Genomic DNA, 11,913 nt, shown 5'->3' on the forward strand with positions numbered 1-11,913 from the left:
TTCATTGGGTTTGCATTGGGAGAGATCACCAAGCATATGTGATTGTATCATTCTTTATTATCTTTTTTTTCTAACCAAAATACAAAAATATATCTAGTGTAGCTTTGTTTCTTTTGTAGGTAGTGTGTGTGTCCATTTGGGCCCCACCAAGCCCACAACTAGGGTTTGAGACCCTCAATGCAAGAGATCAAGCAAGCAAAGGTCCACATTGGTTCTAAGCATCATATTTGGATCCCTATGTTCTTTATTTATCATTTTGATCAAGAATTCATCAAGAGTTTGAAGCTTGTTTGTTAAGGAAGCCCTAATTCATCTGGGTATCTTATGTACCTTCCTCAACAAGTTTCTTTAACAATTGGTCAAATATATCAAGTGATACTTAATTTTACATCATCATAAACATATATGATCCTCCATGATCCCCTAAGAGCAAATTAGCTTCAAGTGTGCAAGTTGATTCAAGGATGTTGACCAGAAAAGTCAATTTGTCAAATCTAGGGTTTCCTAGACCCTATCTCCCACAATTTTTATAACATGAAAATGATTCCAAGATAAACGTTACTCTTTATGACATTACAAAAATATTTCATTTTGTTTTCAAGATCTAATTTTTCTTGGAAAGTCATTTTTTATGGTGAAAGCTTATATGTCATTTTGTTTGTGCCCTAGATAGAAGGTCAATTTCCAAGACCCATAACTTCCTCATTTTTAATGATATGAAGATAATCCAAGTTTCATGATTAATTTCAAGATTTCTTATTAAAATTTTCTTCTTTGAGAATGATCAAATTCTACATGCAAGGTCATGTACCATGAGGAAACATTATATGTCCATTTTGGTCCTTATCATTGAACAAACAAATTTCCTCAACTTCTAAAATGGATAACTCCATTATCCAAACTCCAAATGCTTCAAAATTTGTTATCAAACTGAATATATTTGAATTATCTACAAATATTTAGAAGAAGATAAGTTCATTTTAAACTCACATAAAAAGTTATTCAAGGTGGAAAGAGGGTTCATTTGACTTATAAATTATAAAAATTTCTAAGTATGTTTGATACCTCCATCTTCAAGGCCAACTTTCTCCATTTTACAAGCTTCAAATTGGAAAATTTCCAACATAAAAGTTATTACTCATGATGATAGATTTCCAAATAGTCCAATATCACATCATTTGGATAATAAATGATGGACTTGCGCATGAGGTCTTTCCATGGTGTGATTTGGAAAGTCTTGAGCTCCAACATTGCACAACCTTTGCATGGCCTCATTGATGACTTCAACAACTTCCTTGCATAAATTAGAGCAGATTTCAATCATCAATTGGGCCTGAGCATGCACCCATGCGCCAAAAATTACTCAATTTCATTCGAATTTGTAAAGGTGTAAACATCAATTGCGTGGCCTATAAATGAAGTAACATTGGTTCAGAATAAAAGGAGAATCCTTCCCCAACTACGCATGCCAATTCCATAACCTCATATCACATAATTCCTTGAAGATTTCTTTGAAATCGATTTTTTATTCAACTCAAGTTTATGAATAAAAACCCCAAGGATTTAATCCCTTTTCCATTCCATTGAACTTCTGCAAGAAAGAGGAGGAGAAATCACTTGGAATTGCATCAAGAATCAAGTTAAAAAGATGCTGACAGAAGGTGAATTTCATCAAACTTCATCTCTTTTATTCTTCCTTAATACTCTAGATTTGAACTCAATTTTATGATAGCTGAAGTCCTACCAATGTAGGCAATGTGACTGAGTTATTTTGGACTTGATTCAAAATAACTCAGGTTGGACACCTTGATTTTCATCTTCACTTTTCTAAATAGAGAGTGAAAGATGGAACAAATGGAGGTGATATTCGTGATCCTTTCAATTTTCTCTTTAAAATGATGTATGAACCATCAATTTCTGTGCAAATTCGATCTGGCCAGTCCGGTGACCTTCACTGGAGAAGATGACCGGAGCTAGGGCTCCGGTGGTGGCGTGGCTTGTCCCTCACCTTTGGATCTTCGTTCCACGTTTTAATCCTAGCCGTTGTTTGTGATTACCACGTGTGTGCTTGCATTAACTGAGGCATTGGTGGAACTTGCATTGTGGACCACCAGATCTACCACCTCAATTAATGTGGGAGATCTGATGGCTCTGTTTCTTCAAGTTTTGTTATATTTTCTAAAATGATTTTTTAAATAACTTTTTCTTCCAAAATTCATTATAAATTCATTTCTGATCCAAAAATTATGGGACCAACAACAAAAAATCACAAATATTTTCTTTTTCACATTTTTTTATTTAAAATTAATTTTTGGATTAAGTTTGATATTTTTGGTGAATTTTGTGATTTTTAACTTGTTTTAATTAGTTTTTAATTACTTCTGACTTTTAAAATATGCCAAAAATTAGTCAATGGTCCTTTGACCTTATTTGACCTATGATAAATCCCTTGGCCATTTATGTGGTTTTTTAAAGGGGTTTTAGGTATTTGATCCTTAAAAATTTATTTTCTTCATTTTTAAAATGTTTAAAATTTAATTTAATTGATTTAATGCTTTTATGAGCTTTTATTTTGACTTTGTGTTGACCTTGCTTCTGTTTGGCCTTGGTCTTGGTTGAATTGGACCTTGATTTGGTCAATACCATTAGATTTAGGGGGTTGATGAAGTTTAAATTTCATCCCTCAAGATGAATGAGTGGTATTGATCAAGTGAGGTTCATCCCTTGACCAATTTGGGTATTCTCTTCTTTTCATCTTTCCATCTTCATCTCGATTCTTCCCCAATCATTTCTTGGCTAATGACTTCTCATGGATCAATAGCTAGTTGATTCATCAATGACCTTGTGTCAGATGAATCAACATAATCTTGATTGAGATAGGCCCATCCCCTCTTATTTTTATGTGTGGAATGCTTTAGGTGCTAGGTATTGATACCTTGTCTCTAGCACGAATTAACACCAACATTTTTATTGACCGGCCTCAGATAGTTGTAACTTCTACATAAGTCCAATTACGATTGCTTAACATAGCGCTAAATTTTCCTCAAGGCACAAACTAACATACTAACTTGACAACTAACATTTAATTTTCTTGTCATTTACTTTAATGCAATTTAAATTCTTGCACTTTATCATTTGCATTCATGCAAATTTTTTATGCTTCAGTCATTTGCTCTTTGCCGAGTTGGGCCTATGTTTATGCTTCAGTCATTTTCATTTTGCTCACTTGAGCCATTATATTTGGTGCTTGTGGTATATTTTATGCTTGTGATATATTTGTACTTGTATGCTAGTATTTTGTTAGTGGTCTTAGGACCTTAAAACAGTTGATAAAAATAAAAATACTAAAAAACACATAGGTGGACTGTTGGATCTTTGTCTGTGACTTGATTTGGACCTATGGACATAGAGTAAGAAACATTCCTGAGATATGGAGAAAAAATTGACCAATGCCACTAATTTGAGACTAATAACTTGGCCAATGCCATCCATCTGATACAAGCTTGAGAGACTCCCTTGGGTTTATCTGATACACTCTCTCTCTTTGTCTAATTTGTGATTTTGATATTATTGTTATTATTTGATGTTTTCTCTTTGATTATGTTTCAATGGTTTTTTCATCTGATACACATAAAGGACATTGAAGATTGCTTGCTTTGTAGTGCTAGATTGGATGATATGTTATCTTTATTTGATACTATTGGGTTTCTTATTAATTGCTTGGATGATTATGGCTTTATTGTTTGCTTGATAATCCCAAGGAAATGGGTTTCTATCTGACACTATTGTATTGTGGATGCTTCCCATGGGTTATATCTTTTCAACTCAAAACTCTTAATCTTGTCTAGGATAGCCTTTTCATCTCCACCCACTTCTTCTTTAATTTCAAAATCTCATTCTCATTTTCAAAACTTCTTTTCTTGTTGTTTTTTAAATTTAGACTTGTTTTAATGAGTAGAAACCTTGGCCTTATGCCATTGATTTTCAAACTATTTTCTTAATCAAACTTGTAAAAAGACTTAATCATATTTACTTTATTTTCAAAACTACCAAAAAGAACTTACAACCTCATCTAATCATTTAGGCGATTTTGTGCCTTTTCTTTTTAAAATTTTTAAAAATAAAGCATTTAGATTTGAGTTATCCTTTGTTGATATGTAATTTTCCCATTCCATGATATGTTGAGTGTAAGACTTTCCCTTTACTAGGGGTTAGTGGCATACTTGTTGATTTAATCCAAGTTGGAGCCCTCCCTTCTAAATGTTGTAAAGACCTCATTATCGGTGGATGTTTGGTTGAGTATTCTCCCATTGATAACAAAAGATCTTTAAGCTTTTGTTAAAACCAATCCACCCATCTTTGAAATTTTTACCACGAACTACGAGGTTTTTATCCCTCATTTATGTTGGTACGTAGGCATAAGATCAAAGGTCTTATCAAACACAAAAAATGTAAATAATGAATTATTTTCTCATCCCCACATTCTATTTTCAAAACAAACATCTTTTCAACTAAAACAAGTGCACACAAAAAGGGCTCCCTAGGAGTACCTAGGACACTTTGGGTTTTAATACCTTTTCTTTGTGTAATCAACCCCCTTACCTGTAATCTCTGACATTTTATTAGTTTTGACTTGAAAACTTCTTACCTTTGGGTTTTGTTCGTACTTTTTCCCTTTTCCTTTGGAAATAATAAAGACGCGATGACGAATCTAGTTTTAGCAACGTTGAGTTAACCAATAGCTCAGTGGTCATGAATTTACCGCTATAGAAAAAAGTGGTGAATCTGCTGGGGAGTAGTCCTAAGTGGGGTTATCATACTTTTTGTGTGTATTATATTTGTTGATTATTGATGTTTGTATGTTTGTATATATTATATGTGTGATATTTTCGGTCTATTGTGCTTGGTGATCTCTATGTGGTGAGATAAGTTCTATACCCGAACTTGAGTTCAATCTAAGATAGGATGATAGGTACAGTCATTATTGGCTTTGATGGAGTTACTCCATAAAGATTTGATTTGAGACCTCCCACGTCAGTGGAGACCCCTTTGGAGTTACTGGTGTCACACAAGTAAGTCATAGATAGGTACTACTTTCTCCAACTTAGGAGTCCGAGAAGCTGAGAACCGTATAACATTTAACTCGACTTGTCCTATTTAGGACATAGTGCAGAGATTGTTCAAGTGTAGACTTGATAACAGTTATTATGCGATACTACACTCAGACGAGTTTCTCTTGAGAATACTATGGGTTGATGAGTCAGTCATCCAAACCTACAATATCCGATAGATGGGATCACGAATCTGGGAACTTTTTAGAACATGCTCTATAGGTTTTTATCCTTAGTACACTCCTTTGGTATGATTCTTAACCCGACTCCATGCTCGTGACTCGCAACAAACCCATTGATTTTTGGTAGATTCGATCAGTTACCATCAATATCAATGGATCTTGGATGTTGATGGGGTGAAAACCCTAATTCACCAAAATGGATGATTGATCTTGACGATGACTTGATCCATCCCTTGACCTTTGTTTGTGTTTGCCTTGTGTGTGATCCCATGTGTGTGATTGTTGCATTCATGCATACATGCACATCATAGCATTCATCACAAAAAATAAATTTTCAAGGAACTAAGGTCGTGTTTGCTAATATTTTCAGACCATGGATTATGGACGAAGGAACACTAAGAAATACAGTTTCAGACATCCAGATTTGAAAGAGTTAAGAAAGCTAGCATCCTCTATAGTTGATCTCGTGGAATTCAAAGAACGTCATGGGAAGCATTTGTCTGTGTTTTCTACCGAGGTTGTTAAAGGACTCTTGAGCATGTTGGTTCAGTTTTATGATCCTCTCTATCGGTGCTTCACCTTTCCCAATTATCAGCTTATGCCTATGTTGGAGGAGTATGCCCATCCCTTAGGTATACTCGTATTTGACAAGGTGTCTTCTAGTGGATTAGAGGAGATTCTGAAATCTCAAGTCATAGCTGATGCTCTTCATTTGAAGAAGTTTTAGATTAATGCAAATATGACGAAGAAAGGAGGTATCCGATGTCTGACTTCTGAGTTTCTGATTGGGAGAGCTACCACTTTTGCTCAAGTCGGTAGTATGGACACCTTCGTATTGATTATCTATGGTCTATAATTGTTCCCTAACATTAATAACTTTGTTGATGTTAATGCCATTAGAATCTTCTTGATCAGGAATCATGTTCCAACTTTGTTGGGTGACATGTACTTCTCCCTACATCTAAGGAATTCTAAGGGTGGTGGAAATATTGTGTGTTGCATCCCTCTTTGTACAAGTGGTTTATTTCTCACTTGCCTCAGACACCAGTCTTCCTAGAGAACAAGCAATGTCTACGGTGGTCCCAGAGACTTATGTCTCACACTAGTGATGATATTACTTGGTATAATTCTGTGTATAATAGTTTGAAGATTATTGATAGTTGTGGTGAGTTGTCTAATGTTCCTCTCATTGGTACACAAGGAGGAATCAACTATAACCTTGCTTTGGCTCGTCGTCAACTTTGGTTCCCCTTGAAGGATAAACCTAATAACATTCAATTAGAAGGATTGTTCTATCAAGAGGCTAAAGATCCCTAAAACTTGAAGCGTATGATGCTGCGTACTTAGGATAATGTTCATAGGAAGGGAAGAGCCGAGCCTGGACTGTGCAATTATGTAGCTTTGGAACCTTACACTAGTTGGGTGAAGAAGAGAGCCTTAGAGCTTAAGATATTGTATCATGTGAAAGACCTATGTCTATGGTTGTGGTCGAGCCATAAAATCTCCCTAACCAAGATATAGAGGAGTTAGAAGATGCCCTAGATAAGATGAAGCAAGGGAAGGACCTTTGGGAAGATTTCAATGCTTTGAATCGAAAGAAAGTAGAGTTGTCACTTGAGATGAAAGACAAGGATGCACTCATTGTGATCCTCAATGATCGTTTAGTTAAGAGAGAGAGGGCCAAATGATTTATTTTCCTCTAGTATCCCTTAGTCTTCTGATGCTTAGAAGATGATCGTCGATCAGCTCGTCACCGAGAAACCTCATATGAAGACCGCCTACGAATCAGATATCAGACACATTTGAAGGAAGTACATGCCCATAACCAATTCATCTTATGCAATTACTAGGGATCCTTAGGATGGTATTTTCCTTTTCTCTTATATTTGTATTTTGGTTTCTGAAATTGTACTTAGTGTAATCCTTCCAAATATTATGAATAAAAATGAGATTTTATTGTCAATCCAAATTGTTATCATTAATTATTATTGTTGAAATATTTGAAAATAAGACCTTGTATGTTCCTTGCAAATAAAACATTGCATTCATGCATCATTTGCATCACAGGTTTCTTACATTCTAGCCCTTCAGCCAGGTGTCTCATGATCTTCATCTTTGTATCAGTCAAGCTGACGCATCAGTACAAAACTTGTGTTAATCATCAACGCAAGATGGATCAATTGGGGCAAGAAAACTTTGAACTCAAGGAGGAAGTTTCTAGATTTACTGCTCTTATGAAATCTCTCATCATAGCTCAGAATTTAGCGGCTCAAGTTCCTGCAACTCTGCAACAACAAACACTTATCTCCGAGATTACCTCAACGCCCATGTCCATGGCTCGAGTCAATCATCCTGCTTAATGTATGCCTTCCAGATTCCCTTGGGGAATGCCTCAAAACTATGTGCCTAAGGGTTATGCTCCTACCATTCCTTCTATGCCGGCATCTCACCCGATCATGTCTTCTCCTCCTCCTATTGTGCATGTCATGCCTCGTGTTGAAGAGAATATCTACCATTATAAGCCGTCTAAAGGTCTAGATATGTATGAAAAGATGGATGAAGTGAAGGATCCATTTCAAGAACTGAAGAAGGAAATAAAGACCCTGAGGGGATAAGATTTGTTTTGGAAGAGAGCTTCTGAACTCTGCTTGGTGCCCAATGTAAAGATCCCTGTTAAGTTCAAGGTCCTTGACTTTGAGAAATACAAGGGGAACACTTGCACTTTAACCCATCTTGTGATGTATGCCCATAAGATGTCAACACAAAGAGACAACGACTAGTTGCTCATTCATTATTTACAGGATAGTTTGACCGGTGCTGCTTTTCGTTGGTACATGGGTATGGACAATGGTAGAATTCATACTTTCAATGACTTAGGAGAGGCCTTTGTCAAGCAGTATAAGTATAATGTGGATATGGCGCCTGATCGTGACCAGCTTCGATCTATGTCTCAGAGAGGAAAATAGACATTTAAAGAATATGCGAAGAGATGGAGAAAGCTAGCTTCTCAGATCAGTCCTCGGTTGGAAGAAAAGGAAATGACGAAGATATTTCTCAAGACTCTGAGTTCATTTTACTATGAGCGTATGGTTGCTAGTGCTCCCAATGATTTCACCGAGATGGTGAACATGGGGATGCATCTAGAGAAAGGTGTCCGTGAGGGCAGATTGTCTAGAGAAGAAGCGCCAATCAGTAAGAAGTATGGGAGTGGTTTCTCGAAAAAAGAAGGATGGAGAAACTAATTCAGTGACTGTGGAAAGGAGAAGGAAGCCTTATGTGAAGAAGAGTTCCATATCTAATCAACAACATCATCAAGTGTCTTTTATTATTCTAGTGTTTGCAAATAATTTTGCCATTCAATCAACAACAGCCCAACCTCAACAACAACAACAACAACAACATCGACATACTCATAACAACAATCATCATAACAGTAATCAGCACAACAAATATGAGAGGAAGAATGTCATGTTTGACCCTATTCCAGTGTCCTATGCAGAATTGTATCCATCTCTTATCGTCAAGAATTAGGTTCTGCCAAGAAGTCCTCCGTCTTTGCATGAACCTCTATCATGGTGGTATAAGCCTGATCAGCATTGTGCCTATCATCAAGGGGCACCAGGTCATAACATTTAGAACTATTATTCATTGAAATACGAGGTTCAATGTTTGTTAAGAAGTGGGATGATGTCCTTTGAGGACTGTGCGCCGAATGTTAAAGCCAACATGTCACCTACTCATGGTAACTCCTTTGTGAATATGGTGGACGGTTGTCCAGATGAGTACAAAGTTTATGATGTCCGACGTATCCAAAGACCTTTGGTAGAGCTTCACAAGACTTTGTGTCAGATATGTGAATGCGAGCATGATCATGACGGTTCTATCATTTGTAGTGTAAATCCACGTGGGTATGTGACTATGAAGAGGGATATTCACAGGTTAGTGGATGAAGGTATGATTCATATCCACCAAGCTAGGAATCAGGAAGATGACGTGAATGTGATTGTTCCAGTTTTCAAAACTCCTGAACGAGGGGTGATTCAGTATGATAGCAGTAAGGGAAGTAATAGATCAATATCGCCGTTAGTGATACGGTTGGCGGGCCCAATACCATACACATATGATAAAGTTGTGCCTTATAAGTACGATGCTAGTATGATCAAAGATGGGCAAGAGGTTCCTCTTCCCGCAACTACTTCAGTAGTAAGCATTGTGATGTTGTCAAGGTGACCCAAAGCGGTCGAGTGTTCAGTCCGGTATTCCCAAAGGTTGTTGAGAATGTTGTAGTTGGAAAGAAGGCCAAGGTGGTTATTCCTGTGTTTGATCATGTTAACACTCCAATCGGTCAGTCTGGTGAGTCCAGCGGTTTGAAGATTAAGGATGATAATGATGAAGTACTCTATTTCATAAAGAAGGGGAGTTTAACGTCATGGAGTAGCTACTTCATATGCCCTCCAAGATTTTTGTTTTATCTCTGATAATGAATTCTGAAGCACACCGTGAGGCTTTGCAAAAATTTCTTGAGTAAGCCTATGTTGAACATGATGTTACAGTTGATCAATTTGATCACATTGTTCCTAACATGACTGCGTGCAGCAATATGAGTTTTTGTGATGAGGAGCTTCCAAAAGAAGGCAGGAATCATAATTTGACTCTCCACATATCTAAGAACTATAAGGAGGAAGCCTTGTCCAACGTCTTGGTAGAAACTGGTTCATCTTTGAATGTTCTACCCAAGTCTACCTTGTCTAGGCTATCTTATCAAGGAGCACCCAGGAGATATAGTGGTGTGATTGTGAAGGAGTTTGACGGTTCTCACAAAATAGTCATTGGAAAAGTTGACCTCTCAATTAAGATTGGTCTGAGTGATTTCCAAATTACTTTCCAGGTAATTGATATTCACCCGACCTATAGCTGTTTATTGGGTAGGCCATGGATTCATGAAGCAGGTGTTGTCACGTAAACTCTACACCAAAAGCTCAAATTTGTCAAGAATGGGAAGCTTGTTATTATTGGAGGTGAGAAGGAATTGTTGGTGAGCCATTTATCATCTTTTACGTATGTTGAAGCCGAGGAAGCTATTGGAACTCTGTTCCAAGCTTTGTATGTGGATAATATGATCCAGAAGACTAAGGCATCCATGTCTTCTTTGAAAGATGCGCAAGAGATTATTCAGGCTGGTGACACAGACAATTGGGGTCGTGTCGTGGAAGTGGTTAAGAATAAGAATTGGGCCGATTTGCGATTCGAGGAAGGGCCATTCAAGAAGGAAGTCAAGGCTATGCAATAAATTTTCCGTAGTGGAGGGTTCATCCATAAGGAAGAACAAAACTCAGCTGCGATCCTTCATGAAGATGAAGATGAAGAAGCAGACGGTGCCAACTTTGTAACACATGGGAAGATTTGAAACAATTGGGTTGTTGTTGATGTTCCTGTTATAATTCATCGTTCAAATTAGTATATCTTATTGTTTAAAGAAAAATACTTCTCCTATGCTTAAGGGAGAAGTGAAAACATTGTCAGACATTTTCAATTATCATCAATAAAATGCGATTTTATTCATCCACATTTTTGTTGTTTTTACTTTTTGCTTTTTTCTAAATATGGTAATCATAAAAAACATAAATAAACAATAATTTTTCCATATCTACATAATATTTGTTTGCACTTCATATCTCTAAAATCAAAATATCAAATCATTATGCAGGTTGCTTCTCAAACCCATTGAAAATAATGACCCTACTCCTTCTCCGGACATTGATTTCCCTGTGTTCGAAGTTGAGGAAGAGAATGATGATGAAGACGTTTCTGATGAGTTATCCAATTTTCTTGAGCATGAGGAAATAACCATTCAGCCGTTTGAAGAACAAATTGAGTTGGTCAACTTGGGTTCCGAAGATGATATCAAGGAGGTCAAGATTGGGTCACAGCTTCATCCAGAGGTTAAGAAAGGGTTGGTTGAGCTTCTCCGAGAGTAATCTGATGTGTTTTCTTGGTTTTATCAATACATGCCAGGTCTTGATACCGATACCGTGGAGGATAGATTGTCGTTGAAGCCAGAATGTCCGCCAATCAAGCAAAAGTTAAGAAGAAATCATCCTTACATGGAAATGTAGATCAAAGAAGAGGTTCAAAAGAATATTGATTCCAGTTTCCTTGTTACCTCTGAATATCCTCTGTGGGTGGCCAATATTGTCCCTGTTCCAAAGAAGGATGGAAAAGTCCGCAAGTGTGTCGACTATAGAGATTTGAACAAAGCTAGTCCTAAAGATGACTTTCCTCTGCCATATATTGATATGTTAGAGATAATACAACTAAGTTCAATGTCTTCTCTTTTATGGATGGATTTTCCGGTTATAATCAGAAAAAAATGGCACCCAAAGATATGGAGAAAACCATATTCATTACACCTTGGGGAATATTCTGATATAGAGTGATGCCTTTCGGTTTGAAGAATGCTGGTGCAACATACCAAATAGCCATGACGACTCTTTTCCATGATATGATGCATAAAGATATTAAGGTCTATATTGATGATATGATTGCCAAATCAAGGTCTAAAGATGAGCATGTTGAGCACTTATTAAAGCTATTCCAACGTTTGAGGAAGTACGAACTCC

At 36.8% G+C, this 11,913-nt stretch overlaps 1 protein-coding gene across 1 annotated transcript; it reads left to right on the forward strand.

The window, feature by feature from the left end:
- The first annotated feature begins 8,980 nt into the window (after positions 1–8,980).
- LOC127131612 (uncharacterized) lies at positions 8,981–10,583 on the forward strand. Its single transcript, XM_051060526.1, has 4 exons — positions 8,981–9,375; positions 9,459–9,727; positions 9,847–10,130; positions 10,287–10,583. Exons 1-4 carry the CDS (start codon positions 8,981–8,983, stop codon positions 10,581–10,583), a joined length of 1,245 nt encoding a protein of 414 aa, XP_050916483.1.
- The last annotated feature ends 1,330 nt before the right edge of the window (positions 10,584–11,913 follow it).

Source organism: Lathyrus oleraceus, chromosome 3 (genome assembly GCF_024323335.1).
Source record: "Lathyrus oleraceus cultivar Zhongwan6 chromosome 3, CAAS_Psat_ZW6_1.0, whole genome shotgun sequence".
Taxonomy (NCBI): Eukaryota; Viridiplantae; Streptophyta; class Magnoliopsida; order Fabales; family Fabaceae; genus Lathyrus; species Lathyrus oleraceus.

Excerpts from the sequence above, each read along its gene's own strand:
- LOC127131612 (XM_051060526.1), top strand. The coding sequence starts at position 8,981 with ATGTCCTTTGAGGACTGTGCGCCGAATGTTAAAGCCAACATGTCACCT. Across the intron at positions 9,376-9,458 it reads AGTAATAGATCAATATCGCC|ATGGGCAAGAGGTTCCTCTT; the intron begins GTTAGTGATACG and ends GTATGATCAAAG. Across the intron at positions 10,131-10,286 it reads ACAAAATAGTCATTGGAAAA|AATGGGAAGCTTGTTATTAT; the intron begins GTTGACCTCTCA and ends AAATTTGTCAAG.